We start from the raw sequence: 23,283 nt of genomic DNA on the forward strand, positions 1-23,283 counted from the left end.
AGCATTATATATATATATATATATATATATATATATATATTAAATGATTTAAAAATATATAATATATATAATTATTTTATGATATATTTTATATATATTATATTCTAACAAATTTTTCATTATTTTTTAATATATAGTCAAGAGTTGTGAAGAGGTTGTGAAGAGTTTTAAGAACTTGTCGATAAGTCACATGTGATGTCATCATCGTCTAACTCACTGACCTCATTATTTCACCCGTCTAAGAAAGTTGCTTCAACAAAGTACTGAGTTAAGGGTATGAATACTTATGCAATGTACCTATTTCAGTGTTTTATTTTTAATAAATTTGCAAAGTTGTCACAAATCTGTTTCGTTCCCGCTTCATCCTGCCCTCCTGTCACAGCTGGGGCCAACAGCACCAGGATGTGACCGATCCTGACAAATTAAACTGGAAAGTCGGTGTCAGAAAGAAAGCTGCTATTGTACCCAGGCATGATGGGAAACCCAGAGACTGGAAAGGAGGAGAAGAAGAAGAAAAGTGAGACACCGACCACAAGGAGGTGTTTTTAAAAGGTGGTCACTTAGCAGCAGGGGGGAATTGAAGGAATTTGATCTAAATAAACTGCCATGTGTCGGGCACATGTGGAAAGGGGCTGATTCTGATGCGTTGACCTCCGGAGCGTGATACAAATAAACGTCACACACCTCTGGCCAACTGTCTCTCGGCACCGACCGTTCAAAATGGTGCACAGCCCGGATTTACCACCTCATCTGAAAGTTGTTGAAGGCAATGAAGCCCTCGATGTGAGGAAGGCCTGTGTGGTTTCCTCCACCTCCCAAAGAAGGGCCGCTTTTCAGCAGTGGGACGTTCAGTCAAATTCTCTCCAGTCGTCTGTGGACTTCTAGTTTTATCTGGCCATTCGCCAACAGGAGTGGCGAACAAGCACATGATGGCTGAGGAATCTTCATCTTTCGTCGTGGAGAGATATATATATATGAACATACAAATCCATCAATCGGAAGACCACACCCATTTAGAGTTAGCCACACCCCTTTTTGAGGACTTTTGGTGCAGACATTCACAGCTAACTTAATCAAACATTGTTTGCGTGTCACATGTACATGTCCCTGGGCAAAAGACAGTCCAGCTGTTCTTGGAGCAGTTGAATTGCCCATAGCATTAGACTCTAATAACAGGGTCTTTTGACATGCTTAATAAATCATTAACAGAAAGCTTTTTCATCCACTCCCCCATCCCCCAGAAAAAAAAAAGTCCTGTTTTGGATGGAGATCTTCTATGCCTTGACTCTGTTGTGTCCTCAGCCAAATTTCCTGTGGGTCTTTGTCTTGGCTTGTGTGGTCAACAGAAAGCAAACATGATGGCTTAAAGCAAAGATCCCAAATGGACATGTTGGCTCCCAACCTGACAGTAAATCTTCTGACCTGGAAAATCAGACTTCGTTGTAGTTAACCTTGCACCGAGTGCTAACTAGCTGTGATTATGGCCATAAAATCTGGTTCAATCAGAACACATCTGATGTGTAATGTGGAGTGAGTTTGGACCAATGAGATTTCACAGTGGGTGGAGCTACTGACAAATCTCATGCAAATATGTGACTGTTTTTTGCATAAAATGATCATGTTTTATATGAACATGATTGTGTGATGACATCACATTATAAGACAAGTTAGCAGCTGGAACCTTAGTTGCATATTAAGATTAATAAATTACATTTCATATACGAGTAAAACAATTTAATATGCATTCAAATGCAAGTAAAACACAATGTTCTCAATTTAACTGCTTATTTTGACTTTCTCTCCACAGCCATTCATGTGACAAGACTAACCCTCTGCCTTCCACCCTCAACCCAAACGCTGTCCGTTTTCTGATTTCCCCTCTGTTAACTTTAACCTCAGGAAAAAGCACTACTCTTTCCTTTTTTGTTTGTTTTTTTATTTCACATTTTGATTGACCAAGTTACCAAGGAAGTCTTTATCTTTGGCTTGAGGAGGGCTGTGGGACGGTTCTGATTTCATGCAGTATGTGTTTTATGTTTGTCATGAACCTTGTCATCTTCTAAGTAAAAGTGCTGTATTAGTTTCGTGATTCCTAATAAACCACCAGCTGTACCCATTGGGATTCATTTTTTACATGCACCCTTCCAAAAAAAAAAATAGTTGCGGTCAAGCCTAGCTCTCAAAACAACTGCACATCCTCACTTAGTTCTTAGTTAACCGTGTCGAATGCTGTCAACAACTGTTGAAAAGTGATTTCTAATTGTGTTTATGCTCCCTTACTTCCTCTGCCTGTCCCATCCTGTGTGTTTGTTTACCCAGAGACCTGTGCGGTGAACAACGGCGGTTGCGATCGCACCTGCAAGGACACGGCCACCGGGGTGCGCTGCAGTTGTCCGGTGGGCTTCACCCTTCAGCCCGACGGCAAGACCTGCAAAGGTCAGTGCAGATGCGTGTTGTTTGTGCGACTTGTGTTTAAAGTTGCACGGAGCATGTCCTGATTTCCTCCCTCCGTGTGCTTCTGAATGTCAGGGAACAATTAGAGATTTCCTGTATTTAGACTGCAAGGCTCGGATTAAATTGGAGACACGTTATTAGATGAATTCTTTTGCTCGAAATGGTCAGGTATTGGCGGATGTGTGAGGGTGTGTGATCCCAAGCCAAGACCAACTGACTTTACATCCATTTGTCCTGTCGTGTGGAATGGGTCGGTGATGGCTGTGTTGTTGTTGCTTTGGCTGCGAAGCATTTCTTCTTCCGAAATTCCAGCTTTGACGTCAATGACCAGTGGTTTCAAAGTAAAACTACCGCGGAGCGATCTTGGCATGGGATGATGGTGGGTTCTCTCTAAACAAACACACTCAAGAACTCACTGGCCATACTATGGTCCAAGAGACCGGCACACTTCAAAATTAATCACTTCCTGTTCTACCTAAATTTGTGATGGCGAACAAGTATCTCTTTACCTGTGGGTCACTTCAGGAGAATGTGTCTGAAATTGGCTGCTTTTTCCTTTTCATTTTCCTGAGTGGTTGCTGTAGTGACGAGGCGTGGTCATGTGACCGTTTCTTCAAGAAGGAAGAGAATGTAGCACGTATGTGCGTAAAACAGCCCCGTCTGCGCCATACAGTGAGACGCCTCTGCAAACCAACCGCTGTTTGATTAGTGAGGCTGTCATACAAAACCACACACACATATAAACACACAATCATAGCGCCATCCTGAGGTTAGAAGGCCTTTAAAGACCTTTCTTTGTGTGCTGATGCATTTCCTGTTGAAACAGGAAGTTTGGGCGAGACCCTTTTTTAAAATAATCAAGAGGTTCTAGTTTGCATCACAGCCGCTAGAATGATTTGCTGCTGAAAGCAAGTGTTTAATTGGGAAAAGAAATGGTGTGTGCAAGATGAGGCATCAATATTTTACTGTACAGTAGAAAAATCTAGAAAAATAATGTAAAGAAGTTTAAAAAAATAAATATATATATATATATATACATTATATATATCTGCTGGGAACCCATAGTTAATCCAGCCTAAGCTGGTTTGCATGTTTTAAAGATGTTTTTAAACTGTTTAAATCAACATGAAAAGGTTAATTTTGTCAACTTTTTAGGCCTTTAAAGGTATAGCTCACCCAAACATGAAAATTACCCCATGATTCACTCACCCTCAAGCCATCCTAGTTGTGTAAGACTTTATTCTTTCAGAGAAATACAATCAAAGTTATATTAAAAATGTCCTGGCTCTTCCAAGCTTTATAATGGCAGTGAATGGCTGCTGATTTTTTGAAGTCCAATAAAGTGCATCCCTATATCATAAAAAGTACTCCACATGGCTCTGAGGGTTAATAAAGGCTTTCTGAAGTGATTTGATGTAAGAAAAATATGCATATTTAAAACTGTATGAACCATAATCTCTAGCTTCCGCTAACTGTCGTACGCTCGTTCATGAGAGAGTGGTGTTCCAGTGGATGATATAGGACGTAGTTACCAGAAGCTAGAGATTATGGTTTATAAAGTTTTAAATATGGATAATTTTCTTACACAAACGCATCGCTTCGCTTCGGAAGGCCTATTATTAACCCCCCGTGTGGAGTACTTTTTATGATGGATGGGTGCACTTTATTGGACTTCAAAAAATCAACAGCCATTCACTGCCATTATAAAGGACATTTTTAATATAACTTAGATTGTATTCGTCTGAAGAAAGTCATATACACCTAGGATGGCTTGCCAGTGAGTAAATCATGAGGTAATTTTCATTTTTGGATAAACTATCCCTTTAAGGCTTAATACCACAAAATGTCAATTTTATGGGGTCTTTAAAAATTTCCAACTGTTTTATCTTGTTACATACAATAATGTACTTTTTTTGTGTTTTAATAATGGCATTAGTGTATTGTGTTAGCATGCTCTTTGATTGGACAAAAATTTGTCCTTGAGTCAATGATGAGTCAATATGAGTCACTCAAGATGAGTCAATATTTTACTGTACAGTAGAAATACTATAAATGTATGTAATTATGTAGAAATATATGGTAAAGATGTAAAAAAAAAAAAATTACTGTAAATCTATATATCTGCTGGGGGGAAAAAACACTTAAACCATCTTAAGCTAGTTTGCATGTTTTTAATCTGGTTTAAATTGGTATCCCAAACTGGACAAGCTGTTAATTGGCCGAAACCTTTTAAAACCATCCGACAGACCAGGCTGGGAGACCAGCGTACTATTTTAGGCTGGTTTAAACTTTTTTCAGCATGGATAATTTCATTTTGTCCGCTTTTAGGAGCACGCCAGCATAACAATGGCTTTAAAGTGAATAGAAATGAACTTCATCGAAGTTAAATTTTATGAGATCTTTCGGTTTTATTTTTTTAATTTTATGAGATCTTGTGACACAACTATGTGTATTTTTTGTGAGTTTTTTGTGAGTTGGAATGTGATGGCATTACAGAGGTGTTTTGTGTTACTGTGAGGTGTTTTGTGTATCTCTGTGTTTGTACTGTAAGGATGTTGGTCTGGTTCGGCTGTGACCCGCCCTAATAATTAGGCCCGCCTGAGGGTCTGCCTTCATAAATCCAGCACAAGGCCTTAGATCTACTCACTGACACACCATTTATCACACAGACACTCATGCACTCACACACGTACTTTTGGGTCAATTATCACAGGTGTGCTGTGCCAGTGACCGCTTATTACTGCCTGTTAGTGAACTCTGTAAAAATAGCATGTAATCAAGCTCTTTAGTAAATAAGAACAAGGGTGCAAAAACAGGGACGAGATCCACCTAAGGGATGTTACATTGGACTCTGGCTGTGAACGTTAGATCTGACACTCTTGACGTCTTTGTTCAGTTAGGTAGCAACTGATCGTCTGTATCAACATATGAGTTGATGCTCTGATGCCTCTGACTTCAAGCTGAATGGCTGGAGGTAGGACCCATAACAGGCTCAGAGTTCAATAAAGATTGCCCAATTTTGTACAGGGCTATTATATATTCTTATATGATAGATTTCCATATATATATATATATATGTATATATAACAGAAATATAGAGTAAATGACCAAATGTTACATCTTTAACATTTATTTAGCTGATGGTAAATGGGTTAGATTTAAATCTGTGGAGGCCGGGACAGATGAAAGCACAATAATGATAGGTGTTCAGCCCTCATATGTAATTGGGATGTAAATGTTGTGCATAACAGAAAAGACACAAGTGCCACTTACATAATAACCCAGGCGACTCTGCACTTATACCAACGTTAACCACAGACTAAACAGAAAAGTGCATCACATAGAGATCACGCTGCTATAATAATTGTGTGTGGGTGCGTGCAAATGTCTACGAGTGACCTTTCCTTATTTTTCCGCTGTCGTCTTCACTTTATTTCTCTCACACTTTCTCTTCCCTCCTCACTGAGTGGTCTCACAGGGAGCTGCCCCATCTTGTCTCTGTAACATAATCATTTCAATATAAACTATTTAGGGCATGTTTAAATGCCTGAATTTGATAAAAGGCCCTTCGTTGGCGATGACAGACAGGAGAGCCCGGTCAGCGCGCTGACAGACGCACACTCGATCACACGCGGGAAGATAGCGAGCGAGAGGGAGAGCGAGGGAGGATAGGGAGAGTGATTGAAATGACTGCGAACAGTTTCCAGATGTTTGATTAGAAGGTGTGTGTACGGTGTCATCGGGGGAAATGAATTATGGGAACGAACAGTTTGTCTTGTGTGCGTGTTCTCTCATATCTGTGTGTGTTTCCTCGGTCCGGCTGAAGGTACCCCAGGGACGTCTCCGCTGGCCTGTATACTTGCATGTTTGGGACTGAAATGATTTGAAAGGAGAGTTTAGCTTTAGTCAACCATGCTGGTTATTGCTGTTCTGCTGCTAGACTAGAAAATAACTGTGCTGGTCTGTCTGAATCTATCATTGTCATTTATTACTTTAACTTTGAGTCTCATTTAATTACTCTGTGAACTAGACAGAGTTTAGACTGCAAAAGCAGTCTGAAGCAATACCTAAAATAACTGTTTTCGTATGATTAACATTACTTTTCCATGTTTGCCAGTTCATATAGATATGATCTATGTGATGTTGGTCAAAATGGTTTCAGTCGTTTCAGATTTGTTATTCAATTATTTCCAGATTAAGATTATTACAAAAAAAAATTGTCCCCTGTAGAATAATGTACACCGATTTGTGAGCAATAAAACATAAACTTTTAAATATATTAGTTTTTGAATGACACAATATTATTATTACTTAAAAATAATAATAATAATAATACAGTAAGTATAATAATTAATATAGTAATGACAATAGCAATATTAATAACAATTCTTACATTTTTGAATCATTATTATTATACTTCTTAATAAAAACAAAATATTTCATTTTTAATAATAATAATAACAATGCAATATCATTATATAATAATAAAAATAAGCATAATAATTAATATAATAATAATAATTCTTACATTTATCATCATTATTATTAGTAGTAGTAGTAGTAGTAGTAGTAGTGTTATTATTATAAAATGTAAATTAATAAACTAATAAGTGTTTAATTTTACACAAATATTTGGAAAAAATAATTTGGAAAATATAGTTTGGATTTTACCTGCACTACAGTTATTTAATTTTAGGTTGTCCAGGTTAGTAGAATTTAAATAGACATTCAGAATTAAAAAGATATTCAGTTTTGTTTGAGGAACTCAGAAGCAAATTAATTAGATACTTGTGAGTAGAACTGAATATTAAACTTTTTTTCCGAGTTAGATTTATGAAACTGACTGTTCTTTTTACTTTTAAATTGCATGAAAACTCACAAAATATAAAAAATATTTAAAAATAAAATAAATAATAGAATAAAATATTAAATTAAATTAAATTAAATCCACAAATTTGGCTATTTTTCTGTATTTTCTGTACACTCGTTTGCAAAGATGCTGGTCTGTTATTATGATCTGTGATTGTCTGATCTCCTCCTGTCTAAGTAAGTGATTTTTGATACATATGCAGTGTTGTTCTGACCAGATCTTATGCTGTTGGGGTCTTTTCAGAAAGCTCACCTGTCCTTATACTCACCAATCAGCACTGTGTAAAGACTAGAGCTGGTAAGGGTCATAGCAGGTAGGGCTGCACGATTAATCTAAATTAAATCGCGATAAAAGACGATAAATCGATTGTCATGCGTATCTTTCAGTGAAGCATGGTTCTGTGATCAGCAGTAAATCTCCATCCGTTGGCCAGAGGGCACTCTCGCGCGGAAACTCCAAATACGCCTGGCAGAAGAAACCCAGGAAATCCCTATAGTGCAGTGTTGCCAAGTCCGAGGTTTTCCCGTGGAATTGGGCTACTTTAACACTGTTGCCGTGGGTTGTTTTTCATGTTTTTCATGTCCGCGGGTTGAAGGGACCCCAATAATGTGATATTTAGCCCCTAAAATGCGAATTTTACCAGGGGAACTCCGCCAAAAAAACGTGGATTTTATCCCCCGGAACGCAATTTTTATTGGGGGACCCCCCTCGAAACGCTTTTGGGCTAGTTTTGAGTAGCAATTGGGCGGGTTTTGTTGTGAAAACCTGGCAACCCTGCTATAACTGTTGCTGAATAAACAGAAGATTTAACTGCTTTCATTAATTCAACGTGACTAATAAACACACGACTATGACAATATATGGTTTATCTGAGTTCTTCTTATTATAATTTTTATTATAATAAAGTATATAATAATGCTTAGAATACTAAAAGTGAGTTTGGAGTAAAAACTTTATTAAATGTGGTATTTTCACGTGCTTTCAGATGGAGCAGCATTTACTACACAGAGCCGTAGTTCACTGACAAGCTACGCAAACAGCTTTCATAATCGCAGAACGATTTCTTCGATTTCATAATCGCGCGATTAAATTGTCTGTGATTATGAACACGATTTTGTGTAGCTCGTCAGTGAACTACTGCTCTGTAGTAAATGCTGCTCCATCTGAAAGCACGTGCTGGAGATTTACTACTAATCACAGAACCGGCTTTACTGACAAGATACGCATGACAATCACATCCGATTAATCGTGCAGCTCTAATAGCAGGCCTGTTTTTTCCATCAGTTCTTCAGTTCTCTCTCTAAACGGGACAGTGAGCTCTGGCACAGAGGATCCATTTGTATTAATACACGCTGAGCCCAGTAATCCGCACAATAGCAGCCAGTCGGCATCACCTCGGATGACACCGGGCCTGACGGACCCTGTGCGCTCCGAAGAGTTTTAGTGTCGGGGGCGAAATCATGCTGGTTTTTCCTGGCGGCTCTGGACAAGCAGCGCCTGTGTTATTACATGGCAAAATCCCTTTATGAACAAAGCAAATAAAACAGGCCATTTAAATCTCCAAAAAATACACTGGCGCGCTCAACGGCGCATTTCTCAGAGATTAGCTAGCCTGAGGTGAGCAGCCTGAAAACGATCTGCAAAAACGCTCCTTTTGTTGAAAACTCTGTCCCAACTAATTTGTAGAGGTTCATGTTTCCACAAATGTATTCATTTTAATTGCTTTTTTTCTCTAAATATTTGCTAAGGCTACACACATCCCTGAGTACAGACAAGCTTATGGGGATTCCACATTCTTCTTGCAAGCTTGCTTGCTTGCTTTCGAATCAGATCAGGTTAGCGTAGCACTTGTTTTTTAAGGACGCTTCTGAGTGCCGTGTGTGTTTGCTCTCCTCGATTCCGATCGAAAATCGATGTAGATGAATCCTCGCAGCCTCTCGGTCTTCGCCCCTGCAGTTGTTTATCATTTACAGATGTGAAAAATGTCCAATGTTTGCTTAAACTCAAAGCTTATTTAGTCTCATTAAACTTCATTATGTGGAATATCATTAGCCCCCTGCCTGCGCTAAGGAGCCATTGGAATAAAGTGCATGTGTGTGTGAGTGTGTATAAGGGACGTGTGAATGCTAAATCACTGTTAAATATTCCATTATGTCATTTGCGCTATAATGTTTTTGCTCTCTGTTAATGAATCAGCGTGATGTTATAATAGTTATCAAGCTCCTAGATGACATATTTTCAGTGTTGAGATTCTGATGATATATTAATACGACTGTAGAACATCTTAACCTAAACAGGCTGGCAGAAAATAGACTGATTAGTCCTGGTTAACTTTATTTTATTTTATTTTAGCTTTGTGTGTTGCCTAAAGGTTTTTACACATTTATACAAAACTATTCAACCATGTATCACAGGTAATGTGCCATGTATTTCCATGTCTGTGCTCTCCCCCAATCTTATAATGGAAATATAGAGCAAATAACTGAACTTTACATCTTTAACTGACAGGTAGACAGGAAATAAGCTGACAGAGATGATAAAGCACTTCCTCTAGGTCACAGCGAGCGACTGACCTCACGGCACAGGCTCAAACTTACTTTTATCAGCCAGCTTGAGTCTTCTGATGCTGCCGACATCCTGAGGACGTTTAATATGTCAAGACACACAGACTGAGACAAGAAAAGCAGACTATTTTAAGTATTATTTTTTATATTTATATAAATATTAGCTTAACATTAGGAGGCCCTGAGCTGTTCGTCCTGTAATTTCCATCGTCTCAACATTTAACACATCAGTCAAAAAACGCAAACTTCTAGGGAGGTTATTCTCCAGTCTTACTGCTCTCTTTCTGTTAATCTGTCTTCTGGAGAAATAGAGCTGTAGAGATGAATTATTCAGGTGTTGTAAAATGGTTAAGATTATGTGGATTTTAAAGCCAGCAGGGTAAATTGTGGTCACAGCTCCAGTTTGAGTGATGGACACTGAAACAGGAAGAATATAATCATATAAATCAAATGCTGTATATTTCCAGTTGTTTAAAAGAGAGTGGTTCATATTTTTCATTCTAGCTGGCACAGTGTAACTTTTTAGCACACTGGTGTACAACTATTTGACATTTAATACCCAAGGTTACCTGTTTAAGTCTATTTTGTACAGTGGGATCCAAAAGTCTGAGACCACATTGAACATCTGCTATTCGAATTCTAATTTAAACCTGGAAAAACAGGAAGTTTTAGAATTTTGGTTAATTTAAAACAAAGAAAGTTTATGATATAAAATTAAATGTTGTGTTATTCTTTTGTTAGATTTTTTTATATATAAAACGTTTATGCGCTATTTCATTCAATACATCATTAAAAATTTGAATTGTATTTTAATATAATAGATCATGTTTTTATTTTTATGCAATTATATAATATAATAATTATTGGAAAGTATTATTGGAAATTGGTGTTGTGGGGGGAAAATGAAAATATGCTAATTAACACCATTTTCACTGTTTTTTTTCACTATTTATTTATTTATTTATTTATTTTTCTAAATAATTCATTTTAAAAGTATGCTACAGGTCATACTGTTCAAAAGTTTGGGTCGCTAGGAATTTTTTATGTTTTTGAAAGAAGTGCTCACCAAGGCTGCATTTATTTGACCAAACATACAGTAGCAAACAGTAATATTGTGTAATTTTATTACAATGTTCTGTATTTTAATGTATTTCAAAATATAATTTATTTTTGTTATGGCAAAGCTGAATTATTAGCAGCAATTACTCCAGTGTTCATTGTCATGAACCTTCAGGAATCATTTAAATATACTGATTTGTTATTTAAGAAACATTATTATTATTATTATTATCAATGTATATCAAGTTTTCACTGTCAAATTTGATCAATTTAATGCATGCTTGCAGTGTAAAAGTATTATTTTCTTTCATAAAAAAAAAGATTGCACTGATCTCAGACATTTAAATGGTAATGTATTTAGTTTAAACGCAGTTACTTAATATTAAAATGTGAATCTGTGTAAAATGAAACCATAATTAAATTTGTGTAAATTGACGCATGTTACCCGCCTTGTTTAACGGTGCCGCCCCATGTTCAGTTAGCATGTTTATCTGTGTGGTCTTAAGCTTGGTGGAAACTTTCTGTCCCACCTCAGTTCAGTTAATATTAGTGCAAACCTGAGCCAGCGTGTGTTTGCTGCAGCTACTGAAATAACTGCAGAGGAAACCCCAAACTCCACACACACACAGTTTCCTACACATTTGTTGATGGGATTAGCTTTTATTGGGTTTGTGGATGGTGTGCCAGCATTGGCTGATATATTTAAGATGATGTTGTGGAGCTGTGCATGTGGCTGCCTGTTTAGGAAAACTGTTTATATATCCAAAAAGCTGTTTATGAGAATACTTGTACTGGTTTTACACCCCCATATCAGTTATTCACCATTATTATCATTATCTCTCTCTTCTTTGCAGACATCGATGAATGTTTGGAGAATAACGGAGGTTGTGATCATTTCTGCCGGAACACAGTGGGCAGTTTTGAGTGCAGCTGTCAGAAAGGACACAAACTCCTGACTAACGAACGCACCTGTCAAGGTGGGTCACTTTTCACACTACATTGTTTCTGCTTTCTGGGTGGATTTTCAAATTAAGGTTTTAGATGTTCGTGGGTCTATGACTATGACACTTTATGATTCATCTTAAAGGGATTGTTGACCCCAAGGTAAAAATTCTGCCATATGGCTTGCTTTCTTTTACGGAACAAAAAAGGAGATATTTAGCAAAATGTTCAGACTGCTCTTATACTTAGTTATACAACTTCAAGCTTAAGTATCAATCAAAAGTATCAAAAATATCAGAATGGACCTAAATGTTGTTTACTGAGTGAGAATCTTCCTCTTCACTGTAGTTTTATTCTGTTAAACAAAAAAGGAGATGTTTAGCAAAATGTTCAGGCTGCTCCTATACAAACAACAACTTAAAGCTCCAAAAATAACAATAAACGTTTCATACATGACAAAAAATTATAGATTTATGATTTATTTATTAATTTATGTAGCTTTTAATTTGCTAAACATCTACCTTTCCACTGTAGCTCTCAAATTGCACTCATACTTGGACAACAACAGCTTGACATTTCTCTGAATAGCGACTTAAATATCTGTACAACTTAAAAGATTTCCAAAGATTTGGAAAATAGTGCAAATACAGTTTTGTGGTACTTTTTTGGTGCTTTTTCCAAATTCAGTTTTTGTATGGAAAAGAGCAGCATTAACTTTCTGCAAAATATCTTCATTTTCATTTGAAGAATTTAAATTTGGGGTGGACTAGTATTTTAAATCTACTGATACCTACATTGGTCGACATGTGGATAGAGAAGCTATCTACACACACTGTCCCATCAAGAAGCACCTCATGGACTGGCTGTTGTTTGGTTGGGATGCTGGCAGGCGTTTTGCGTCGTATGAGGTGTGTGTGTTTAGTTGAGTTTACTGGAGGTGAATGGTTGCGGATTCCTGAAAGCATGTCGGAGCACGAGTGGCAGTACAAACTGAAATTATTTTATTAAGCTAAACCAAAACCACCCTATTCCTGGCTATCAATGTGTGGTGTGTGTATGTGTTTTTATTGAGGGGTGTGTTGGTGAAGCGCTATGTTTTGGCTATGCCAGCTCTGCTAAGATGATCTATCTGTCTTTCTTTTTGTCATTCTTATCTCTTTTTGTATATTATCCCATGCTTTATTTTTATAGCTACACGTTTAGCTTTGAATTATTTATTTACTTTTCTATTCTCTTGATGCCAGACAATCTATCTATCTTTTCAGATCGGTTTCAGGCATTATTCATCTGTGGAAATAAATCAGATATGAATTGGATACGTGCATTTGTGTTTGCCATGTAAGCGGACAGATTGGATATTCCCCTGTTAATGAGTCGTACGCCATTGGAAAAAAAAGATGGTGGTGCTTAACGTCAACTCAGGTGGACACTTGTTGCCAAGTCCATGGTTTTCCTGCAAAATGTTCCTGTTCACTGTTACTGCAGGTTGTTTTTTGGTTTGTGGATTAAAGTGATCTCCTCCCCCCGGAATGTGATTTCGAGTGAGGACACCCCCGCCGGAGGAGAAAACTGTGGAAAAAAACAAACATGACTGGGCTAATTTTTTTATTAGCAATTGGGCTGATTTTGTTTCACAGACCTGGCAACCTTGTTCCCGGGTCAGTATGTCTACGCTGGGTTGTTTCGGCAAGTGTATAGTGTAAGTACAGATATTGGATATGGGTCACTTTTAAAAGAAGATTGTCAAAAAAATCAGATATGCCAAATCATTATGATGTGCAATTTATGCATGCCAAAAATTACATTTGTTTGTAATTATAAATGGTTGTGATTGTGGCTATGAATATAACCCCCCCCCCCCCTAAAAAAAAGTCAAAAGAGTGGGCTGTTTTTTGTCTTTTAGGATACTGATGGTGAATATCCAAGGATCCTGATGAAATCACCATTTTTGATGGTCATTGTTACTGCAAGCCAGGAAATTATTGCACACATGTGATTTGCTTTAATGGTGTTGTGTTCTTTGTTTGTTCTCTGCAGATATTGACGAGTGCTTCTTTGAGAGGACATGTGACCACATCTGCATCAACTACCCGGGAAGCTTTGAGTGTGTGTGTCACAAAGGTTACAGTTTGTATGGCCTCACACACTGCGGCGGTGAGTTCACAATCTCAAAACCAGCCAATGGTTCTCACTCTTTTAAATATGAAAAATCACAATCTGATACTCAAACTGACATCTGTGTGTGACAGATATTGACGAGTGCAGCATTAATAATGGGAGCTGTGAATACGGCTGCGTTAACACAGCGGGCAGTTACGAGTGTGTGTGTCCTCCTGGTCAAAAGCTCCATTGGAACAAGAAAGACTGTGTTGGTGAGTCCTCCCTTCATTCCTCGTCTCGAAACATCCCATAATGTTTGCCGTTTCCATGGTAACGCATCTCGCTTGTCCCTCAGAGGCGGTAAAATGCCTCCAGAATGGAAAGCCGACACCTCGTGCTCAGCTTAGCTGCATCAAGACAGGTGGAGGGGAGGTGTGTTCGCTGTCCTGTCCGTCAAACGCACTTTTCCTGGCAGGTCAGTACCTCACTTTTTGGGATTTCTGTGGAAGTTAGTTGAACAGCATGTGATTCTGCGTTGTTTTCGGATACATTAAGTGCAGTTTGATTTGTTAAACATGAAAAATGCAGCTGTCCTACATCTGAAAGGAAATTATTTATTTAGATAAAGCACTCCATTTATGGTTATTGACGCAAAGAGTCGTTGACCTCTGCTACCCTCTAGTGGTTCAAACCTTATATCACATGTGCCATAGGGTCAATCTTTGTTTCAACCATGATGCATATTTAATGCACTAAACAAAGCAAATCTTAATCATTAATAAAGGATGATGAAGAGTCTGATGGAATGAGCAAAAACTAGCCAGAAATGAAGAATTAAGCTTGCTACCACTTGTAAAGACATTGAACTGTCATAACTATAAATTTTAGATGACCAAACAAACCATAAAGGGCAAAATACATACAGCTGGCTTGGCCAGAGGACTCATGTGAATGTGATTTTTGACTTTCTGTGAGAAAGTGACTAGAAAGGAATGCTGCGGCGATATTTCATAAGTACATCTATCATCTCTGTGGACTGATTTGGTAAAGGTATTAAGGTGTTAGATGTCCAAAACTTGTCTCTGACCAATTTTATGCAAGGACCATCAGTTTAGAGGAATGAGCATAAACATATTAACACCCATAAGTAACTTTCAGACAAGTCCTGATTCATTAAACCGTGATTCATCTGTGCAGCTCTTACACAAGGGCTACATTCTCACCCGCTACAGTCTAAAAAACTCTAGTTTGCACTACAGAATATGTATTCAAAATATATCTAAACATCCTTTAAGTAAATTAATTTCAGAAAATGTTTTTTTTTTCTTGCTTGTTTGAAGCACAAATTTACTAAAATACAGTGATTTTTATTCTTAAAACAAGAAAAAGAAAAAAAATTGCCAATGGAATTTTAAAAAAATTCTAATTATGTTGAATGAATTTCAACCCTTTTTTAGTAGAAAACAAGAAAAAAATAGTGTGCATTATAACAGCTAACTATAAAGTATGTTATGCGCTACAAAAATAAGTATTCAAAATATCCTAACAATCTTAAAATAGTTTCAATGAATATTTAATCATTTTTCTTTTAACCCCATTGGTAAATTTTTCTTTCTTTCTTTCTTTCTTTCTTTCTTTTTAAAGCACAGATCTACTGAATTTTATGCTAAAAACATAATAAATAGTAAGTACTAGAATAAATCTAATTAATAAAATCTCATTTTCATCTTTAAATAAGATCCATGTGAATTTGAGTATATGAGTATTTATCTTTGTGTGTGTGCTTATAACTTTTGGATTCTCCGTACGTGTGTGTTAATGGTCTCCCCGGGTTCACACAGTGAGCACTAAAGCTGTAGAAAACCTCTTTTAATCCTGTTCACCCGGGGTCTGTAGCCTCACGCCAACAGAAATATTCAGCCTGCCATTGGACGATTTGTGGCAAGGCCAAAGTCAGGCCAATGACTCTCTAGACAACTTCCCAGTACTCTGTCATCCTGACAGCCAACCCTCTCCACACACACACACACACACACACACACACATACATCATTCACACACACTACAAAACATTACTCAGGTGCATGCAGCACCTGGACCTGGAGCATCTGTTTAAAAGTTTTTTCTCTGTGTGTGTGTGTGTGTGTGTGTGTGTGCGTGTGTGTTTGTGTGTGTGTGTGTGTGTGTGTGTGTGTGTGATTTAGACTCTGAGAACAGTTACACTCTGAGCTGCGGTGTACCTGTCCAGCCAGGTAAAGTTCCAGTGAAGAGGAACGTCACTACTTCCAGCAGTAGCTCCCTGCAAACCTGCACAGGTACATCTTACATCTGTCTACGTCCTGTACTCATTTGTTAAACTGTGGTTTATCTGCACAGCTCTGAGACAAAGGCTACATTCTCTCTCATAAACATGCATGTACAGTACTACAGTCAAGTATGCACTACAAACAGTAGCCTAGCATGCATTACAAAGCTAGCTTGCACTATAAAGTGTAATATGCCCTGCAAAATATAGTGCACTACATCATTCGATTCATAGAAACACTCATAAGACAGAACACTTGCTTTTCATGTTTCCTTCCATTTTTTCTCTCTTCGCTTTCCTTTTCTTTCTCTTATTTATTTTACCATTTAATTTCTTCCCAATTATTTTTTTCTATTTCCTTTCCTTTTCTCCTCTCTTTCCTCTTGTTTTCTTCTTCAGCTGCTTCTTGTTTCCTTTACTATTCTGTTCTTCCTTTTCTGTTTCTTTCCATTACATTCCTTTCCTTATTATCTTTTCTTTAAATCCTGCCTTCTCCATTTTCTTGTTTCCTTTCCTTGCTTTTCCCATTTCTCTTGTTCTTTTTCCTGATTTCTTTTTCTTTTTCCCATTTCTGTTTTTTCCTTTTCTTTTTCTTCCCTTTTCTTTCATTTTTCTTTTGATCCTTTTCTTTCCGTTCATCTCCTTTTTCCTCTTCTCTATTTCCTTGTTTCCCTTTCCTGTTTCTTTTCCTTGCTTTCCCTTAATCTTTTCCTTTTTCTTTCGTTTCCTCTCCCTTTTCCTTTCTCATTTCCTAATTTCCTCTTTTCCACTTTCCTTTCCCATCTCCTCTACTTTTTCCTGTTTCTTTTCCTTTTCTTTATCTCTTACCCCATTTCCTGTTTCCTTTCCTTTATCTCTTTTTTTCCCTGTTTCCTTTCATTTCCAGTTCCTTTATTTTTCTTTATCTCTTCTCCAGTTTCCTTTTTCATTTCCTTTCCTTTCCTTTCCTTTCCTTTATCTCTTCTCCTTTTCCCTGTTTCCTTTCCTTTTCTTTATCTTTTCTGCTGTTTTTTTCTTTCCATGATCTTTTCCTCTTTTTCTATTTTCCCATTCCCATTCCCTTTCCTTTCCTTTCCTTTCCTTTCCTTTCCTTTCTCTAAGAGGCTCAGGTGTTTCTCTCCTTTCCTTTCCTTTCCTTTCCTTTCCTTTCCTTTCCTTTCCTTTCCTTTCCTTTCCTTTCCTTTCCTTTCCTTTCCTTTCTCTCTTCTCCTTTTCCCTGTTTCCTTTCCTTTTCTTTATCTTTTCTGCTGTTTTTTTCTTTCCATGATCTTTTCCTCTTTTTCTATTTTCCCATTCCCATTCCCTTTCCTTTCCTTTCCTTTCCTTTCCTTTCCTTTCCTTTCTCTAAGAGGCTCAGGTGTTTCTCTTATCTTCATCTCTTCTTCATCTTATCTCCTCTCTTTTTTCTTGTTTCCTTTCCATCCCATTCCTTTCCATGCACAGTAATTCTAATGTGCCTTACATCTCAGCCTCGGTTCACTCAGTACAATGACAGTGCAGACGTTCACATGCCTTTGCCTTGTCCCAGAATACCTATCTGGCTTTTGTGGCCCCTCCAGCAGAGATTAGACAGGACAACTGTAAACAAGTCTTGTGGCAAGACCTGTTCCACTCCATTACATTGCATTACAGACATTGGATCACTAAAAAAGGGCTCAAACGCAGATCTGTGAGGAGAATTAGGACAGGTCCTATCATTCAACCCTGCTGAGGTCACAAACACGCTACTATTATCCCCAGTACTCTCTCTTTCCCAGCTCTCAGATTTCGACATTCCCCATGTGGTTCGTTGTGTAGATTTAGGACAGCAACTTAAGACAGACAGACTGCTTAGAAATACTCTCGCATACACACACACACACACACACACACGCCGTTTCTTGTTTTGGACGGCATACATAGGAATGCTGTGAACCTGAGTAAATGACTCTGTGCTGGCTGCACATCTACATGCTGACAGATTTGAAATACACAGACGGGATTCTACCACAGCAGCTCCTGAGGGCCTCTACACACGGGGCCCGGGGAGAACAAGTAAACAGACGGTTCACGCTCGATTCACACATTCTAGAAAAAAAAAAACAATTTCTTAAAGGTTCACTACCAAACTCCTACCGCCACGTCCAAAACCGCCACACGCTCGATATGGTTCTAGAAGACCAGCTGAAGTCCTCAACCGCAGTGTGTTCTCTCTTCAACTCCTGACCCTTCGTCTCCCTTCATTCTCTCACTGACTTTGGACTTGTTGTGCTAAACTAGATACTCACATTTTTAATACTTTGGAATGGGCCGCTCAGCCCACAGGACAGATTTAGTGTGTTTGAATGTTGGATTTGTAAAAGGCCTCATATTTAGTTGTTTTCCATTATTATTATCCAAACCGTGAAAGTGAGACTTTGCCGATTTTCTGTCCATCAGAGACGCTGGCCCAGCCTGTGAAGCAGAAAGCACGCTTTAAGATCAAAGACGCCAAGTGCCACCTGAGACCCCGCAATAAGGAGAAACACAGGGATATGGGAAAGCAGGGCCTGCAGGGTGAGAAATAACATGCCAAACACTGCACATTTAAAAATTGTTTTCATAAAATGATAAATACTGAATGCATTCTCTCTATTCTCCTTTGTCCCGTTTCCTTTCCTTTTTCTTCTTGTTTCCTGTTTTCTTTCCGTTTTCCTCCTCTTCTGTGTCCTGTTACTTTTATATTTTTCCTGTTTCTTTTCTTTTTTGATATTCCTAATCCCTTCTCATTTCCTTTCTCCTGTTTTCTTTCCCTTTTCTCTTTTTCTTTGTCCTATTTCCTTTCCTTTCAATTTTCCTGTTTTATGTATTTTTGTCCTTCTTTTCCTGTTTCCTTTACATTTTCTTTTCACGTCTCCTCTTCCTTTTCCTTTTCCCTTTTTGTTTTCTGATTCCTACTTTCTTTCCTTTTTTCCTCTTCTACATTGTCCTTTATCCTTTCCTTGTAATTGTCCTGCTTCCTTTACATTTTTTCCCTGTTTCATTTCCTTTACATTTTCTTCTCCTTTTCCTATTTTTCTTCTTCCTTGTTTCTCTTTCCCTTTTTCTCTTCATGTTCCCATTACCTATTATCTTCTCCTTTTCACCTTTTCCCTTTCACTTCTTTTTGCTTCTGATTTCCTTTTTCTCTTCTCTGTTGCTTTTATTTTTTCCCCATTTCCTCTTCCTGTTTACTATCCTTTTTTCTTCTCCATTTCATATTTCTTTTTCTTGTTTTGTTTGCCTTTTCTCTTCACCCTTTTCCCTTCTCTTCTTTTTTCATTCCCTTTTCTCTTTTTCTTTCTCATCTCCTTTTTTTCTTTCACCTTTTTACCCATTTCCATTTTCTGTCTCCTATTTTTTTCCTATCCCATATCCTCTCTTCCTTTTTTCGGTTTCATTTACTTTTTTTTTTTTTGCTTCTCCTTTTCTTAATTCCTTTTCATTTTTCTTCTCCTTTTATCTTTCCTTTTCTTTCAGCAGCTGGTCAGTTCCCCTGCACAGATGACTGTCAGGTGACATTTGTGAATCTGAAGTGCGACTCGTCCAAAAAGCGCCGTCGTGGCCGCAAGTCTCCATCCAAGGAAGTCTCCCACATCACAGCGGAGTTTGAGATGGAAATGAAAGAAGAGGAAGCCTCAGGTAACATTGCCTTCATGTGTGTACGGTAGTTCTCTCTGCGTTCACAATTTCCATGTGGTACCATCTGTGACTTTAGAATGTAAATGTGATTGTTTTCATCTTTATATATGTGTCAGAATCATGTAATGTGGACTGTGTGCGTGAGAAGACCAAACAGAGGCTGCAGAATGCCATGCGCACACTAAGGAAGTCCATCAGTAAGCAGCAGTTCTACATTCAGTTCTCCGGCACGGCGTACGAGGTGGCCCAGCGTGCCGTGCGGCAGACAGAGGGAGATGAGACCTGCAGTATAGGACAAGTCCTCACCGACGGGAAGTGTGGTGAGCATTCAGGGAAACGCTTTTGTTTTCTGATCTGGTGTATTGAAGACAGTTTCATAAGTCTGTGTGTCTGGATGTGCTTCTGTGTGTTCATGTGTCTCCCAGTCAGCTGCGGTGTGGGAACATTCTACAGTGGAGAACAGGAACAGTGCGTGATATGTCCACCAGGAACCTATCAGGACAGAGAGGGCCAGCTGTCCTGCGAGCCCTGCCCCAGCACCGAGGGACAGGGCATCGCAGGGGCCAAGAACGTCTCTGAATGCGGAGGTGTGTGTGGATACAAGTTATCAAACACTCAATCAATGAATAGCTTTGTGATGGTAATGAAACACCTATTGATTATTGGAAAGACCATACCCTTTTTTAAAATTAATCCATACATTTTGAAATTCGGGGTCAATATAGCCTGAATTGAAATCCCAGAATTGCTCATTATCATGCAAATGTGAGATTTCTAATGAAGGACTGAGGAAAGTCTGGATCTATTGGTAGGTAGAAGCCCAATTTGACCATTTGAGCTGCTCAAGCACAACCACAACCCAATTCTAATCCATTTTTAGGTGATTCTCATACGTGCCGCAGTGCACATAATGCTCATAATACTTCAGTACTTCAGTTCAATTGACTATTGATTGAGATCTCTTTGCTTTTAGCTCCCCCTTGTGGAATTAAAATTCCATGATGCATAACTGATGAACATCATAAACCACTTTTCCCTTTATCTACTTATTTAGCTAAATATCCAGGCTGTGCATTTCTATACAGTGGTAGTGAATAGGAACAGAGTCTGTGAAGCTGTCAAAAGGGACCAAAAAAGCACCATAAAAGTAGTCTAGACGGCTTGTTTTCTATATTCTTTAAGTTTTGTAAAGCCAGTTTGATCATTTTTTTTGTAATTACCAGACTGAAATGTATGTTGTTTTCCTTTTTAGATGAACTGTCCCCTATTCTTATATATATATATTTTTCATTATTATTATTCTTTTATTATTCAGCATGGGGGCATCAAAGAATCCTGAAAAAAATGTATGACAGTTTTCACAAAAAAATTAAGCAGCACAACAGTTTTCAACATTGATGATAATGAGAAATATTTTTGAGCAGCAAATCAGCATATTAGAATGATTTCTGAAGAATCATGTGACAGACTGGAGTAATGATGCTGAAAATTCAGCTTTGCATCACAGGAATAAATTGCATTTTAAAATTGAAAACAATTTTCATTTGTAATGCTGTATCACAATATTGCTATTTTTACTGGGTTTTTTTTGTTTTTTTGTTTTTAAATAAATGCAGCCTTAGCGAACATAAGAGACTTCTTTCAAAAACATTTTTTAAAAACCACTATCAACTTTTGAATGGTAGTGTAAGTTCTGTTTTTATTTATTTAATGTTTAAAATGTTGCTTAATTCTTTCTCTGGTTGTAGGCCAGTGTCCTGCCGGTCAGTTCTCTGCTGATGGTTTCCGTCCGTGTCAGCCTTGCCCGCTGGGAACCTTCCAGCCTGAGCCGGGCCGAGTGTTGTGTTTCTCTTGTGGAGGAGGACTCATGACTAAACACACGGGCAGCACGTCCTTTAGAGACTGTGAAGCCAAAGGTATGCTGGGAAACACAGCGACTCCTGGTTAACACTTAAGCGTGCTTATTTCTTATATATTTTGCATTCTCTCTTCTCCCATATTTCCAGTTCACTGTGCTCTTGGGCATTATTATAATGCCACCACGCACCGGTGCATCCGGTGTCCGGCTGGTACCTACCAGTCTGAGTCGGGACAGAACTACTGCATCACCTGCCCTGGAAACACCACTACAGATTTTGACGGCGCTAACAATGTATCTCACTGCAAAAGTAAGTCAGATACTTGCAAATCCACTCACAGATGACATAATAAGCAGTGAATTCAAGGCTCTGTCTGTTTTATCCCTTACAGATCAGCTATGTGGTGGTGAGCTGGGAGATTTAATGGGCTACATCGAATCTCCCAACTATCCTGGCGACTATCCATCTAATGTGAACTGTGTCTGGACCATTAACCCTCCGAACAAGAGGCGCATCCTTATTGTTGTACCAGAAATCTTCCTCCCTATTGAGGATGAGTGCGGGGATGTTCTTGTCATGAGGAAGAGTGGTATGGTATACCTATCGTTTTGGATGCTGGTTAATTATTGCAGCAAGAATCCACGTTACTGAGCTCCTCCCCTCTCTTTTTAGCCCAGCCCACTTCCATTACAACTTATGAGACATGCCAAACTTATGAGCGACCAATCGCCTTCACCTCCCGCTCACGCAAGCTGTGGATCCAGTTCAAATCTAATGAGGGAAACAGTGGAAAGGGATTTCAGGTTCCGTATGTCACTTACGATGGTAAGATAAAGTCCAAACACAACAATATACATTTAGGCACCCACATTCACATACAGTACGGTTACATTAGAAGTGAATGGTACAGTAGATTTAGTCAGTGTTTATAATTATAAAAATAAATAAATAATACTTTTATTCAGTAAGAATGCATTAAATTGCTAAAAAGTGACATTTAAGACATTTATAATGCTACAAAAGATTTCTATTTCAAATAAATGCTTATTTTATTTTATTTTTAATTTTTTCTCCTGGATTCCTGGGGGAAAAAATGTATCACGGTGTCCACAAAAATATTAAGCAGCACAACTCTTCACAACATGATGATCAGAAATGTTTATTAAGCAGCAAATCAGCATAATAGTATGATTTCTGAGGGATCATGTGGCACTGAAGACTGGTGTTATGATGCTGAAAATTCAGCTTTACCATCACAGGAATAAATTACATAAAAATAATTTTTAAATAAATAGATTTTTAATTATTTAAAAATATATTAATATAGAAAAGAGTTATTTTAAATTGTAATAATATTTCACAATATTACTGTTTTTACTGTATTTTTTTATTACATAAATACAGCCTTTTTACATTCATAAATATTACCAAAATCAGTATATGGTACAAAATAGATTTGAAAATCAGTAGAGACTGAAAATTGTAAAAAAA

At 37.9% G+C, this 23,283-nt stretch overlaps 1 protein-coding gene across 4 annotated transcripts in view; it reads left to right on the forward strand.

The window, feature by feature from the left end:
- The window catches only part of LOC107726032 (signal peptide, CUB and EGF-like domain-containing protein 1), a 70,028-nt gene that overhangs the window by 43,927 nt on the left and 2,818 nt on the right, over positions 1 to 23,283 (forward strand). For 2 of the 4 annotated variants that reach the window (XM_016535499.1, XM_016535501.1), the window contains 14 exons: positions 2,320 to 2,436; positions 11,802 to 11,924; positions 13,927 to 14,043; positions 14,139 to 14,261; positions 14,345 to 14,464; positions 16,194 to 16,304; positions 18,713 to 18,829; positions 19,772 to 19,933; positions 20,050 to 20,253; positions 20,359 to 20,520; positions 21,682 to 21,849; positions 21,940 to 22,101; positions 22,184 to 22,381; positions 22,465 to 22,617. In XM_016535499.1, coding sequence (XP_016390985.1) covers positions 2,320 to 2,436; positions 11,802 to 11,924; positions 13,927 to 14,043; positions 14,139 to 14,261; positions 14,345 to 14,464; positions 16,194 to 16,304; positions 18,713 to 18,829; positions 19,772 to 19,933; positions 20,050 to 20,253; positions 20,359 to 20,520; positions 21,682 to 21,849; positions 21,940 to 22,101; positions 22,184 to 22,381; positions 22,465 to 22,617 — 2,037 coding nt within the window. The remainder of the gene's footprint in view (positions 1 to 2,319; positions 2,437 to 11,801; positions 11,925 to 13,926; positions 14,044 to 14,138; positions 14,262 to 14,344; positions 14,465 to 16,193; positions 16,305 to 18,712; positions 18,830 to 19,771; positions 19,934 to 20,049; positions 20,254 to 20,358; positions 20,521 to 21,681; positions 21,850 to 21,939; positions 22,102 to 22,183; positions 22,382 to 22,464; positions 22,618 to 23,283) is intronic. The other 2 variants (XM_016535500.1, XM_016535502.1) reach the window with 1 other exon arrangement.

Source organism: Sinocyclocheilus rhinocerous, unplaced genomic scaffold, assembly GCF_001515625.1.
Source record: "Sinocyclocheilus rhinocerous isolate Xijiao unplaced genomic scaffold, SAMN03320098_v1.1 scaffold395, whole genome shotgun sequence".
NCBI lineage: Eukaryota > Metazoa > Chordata > Actinopteri > Cypriniformes > Cyprinidae > Sinocyclocheilus > Sinocyclocheilus rhinocerous.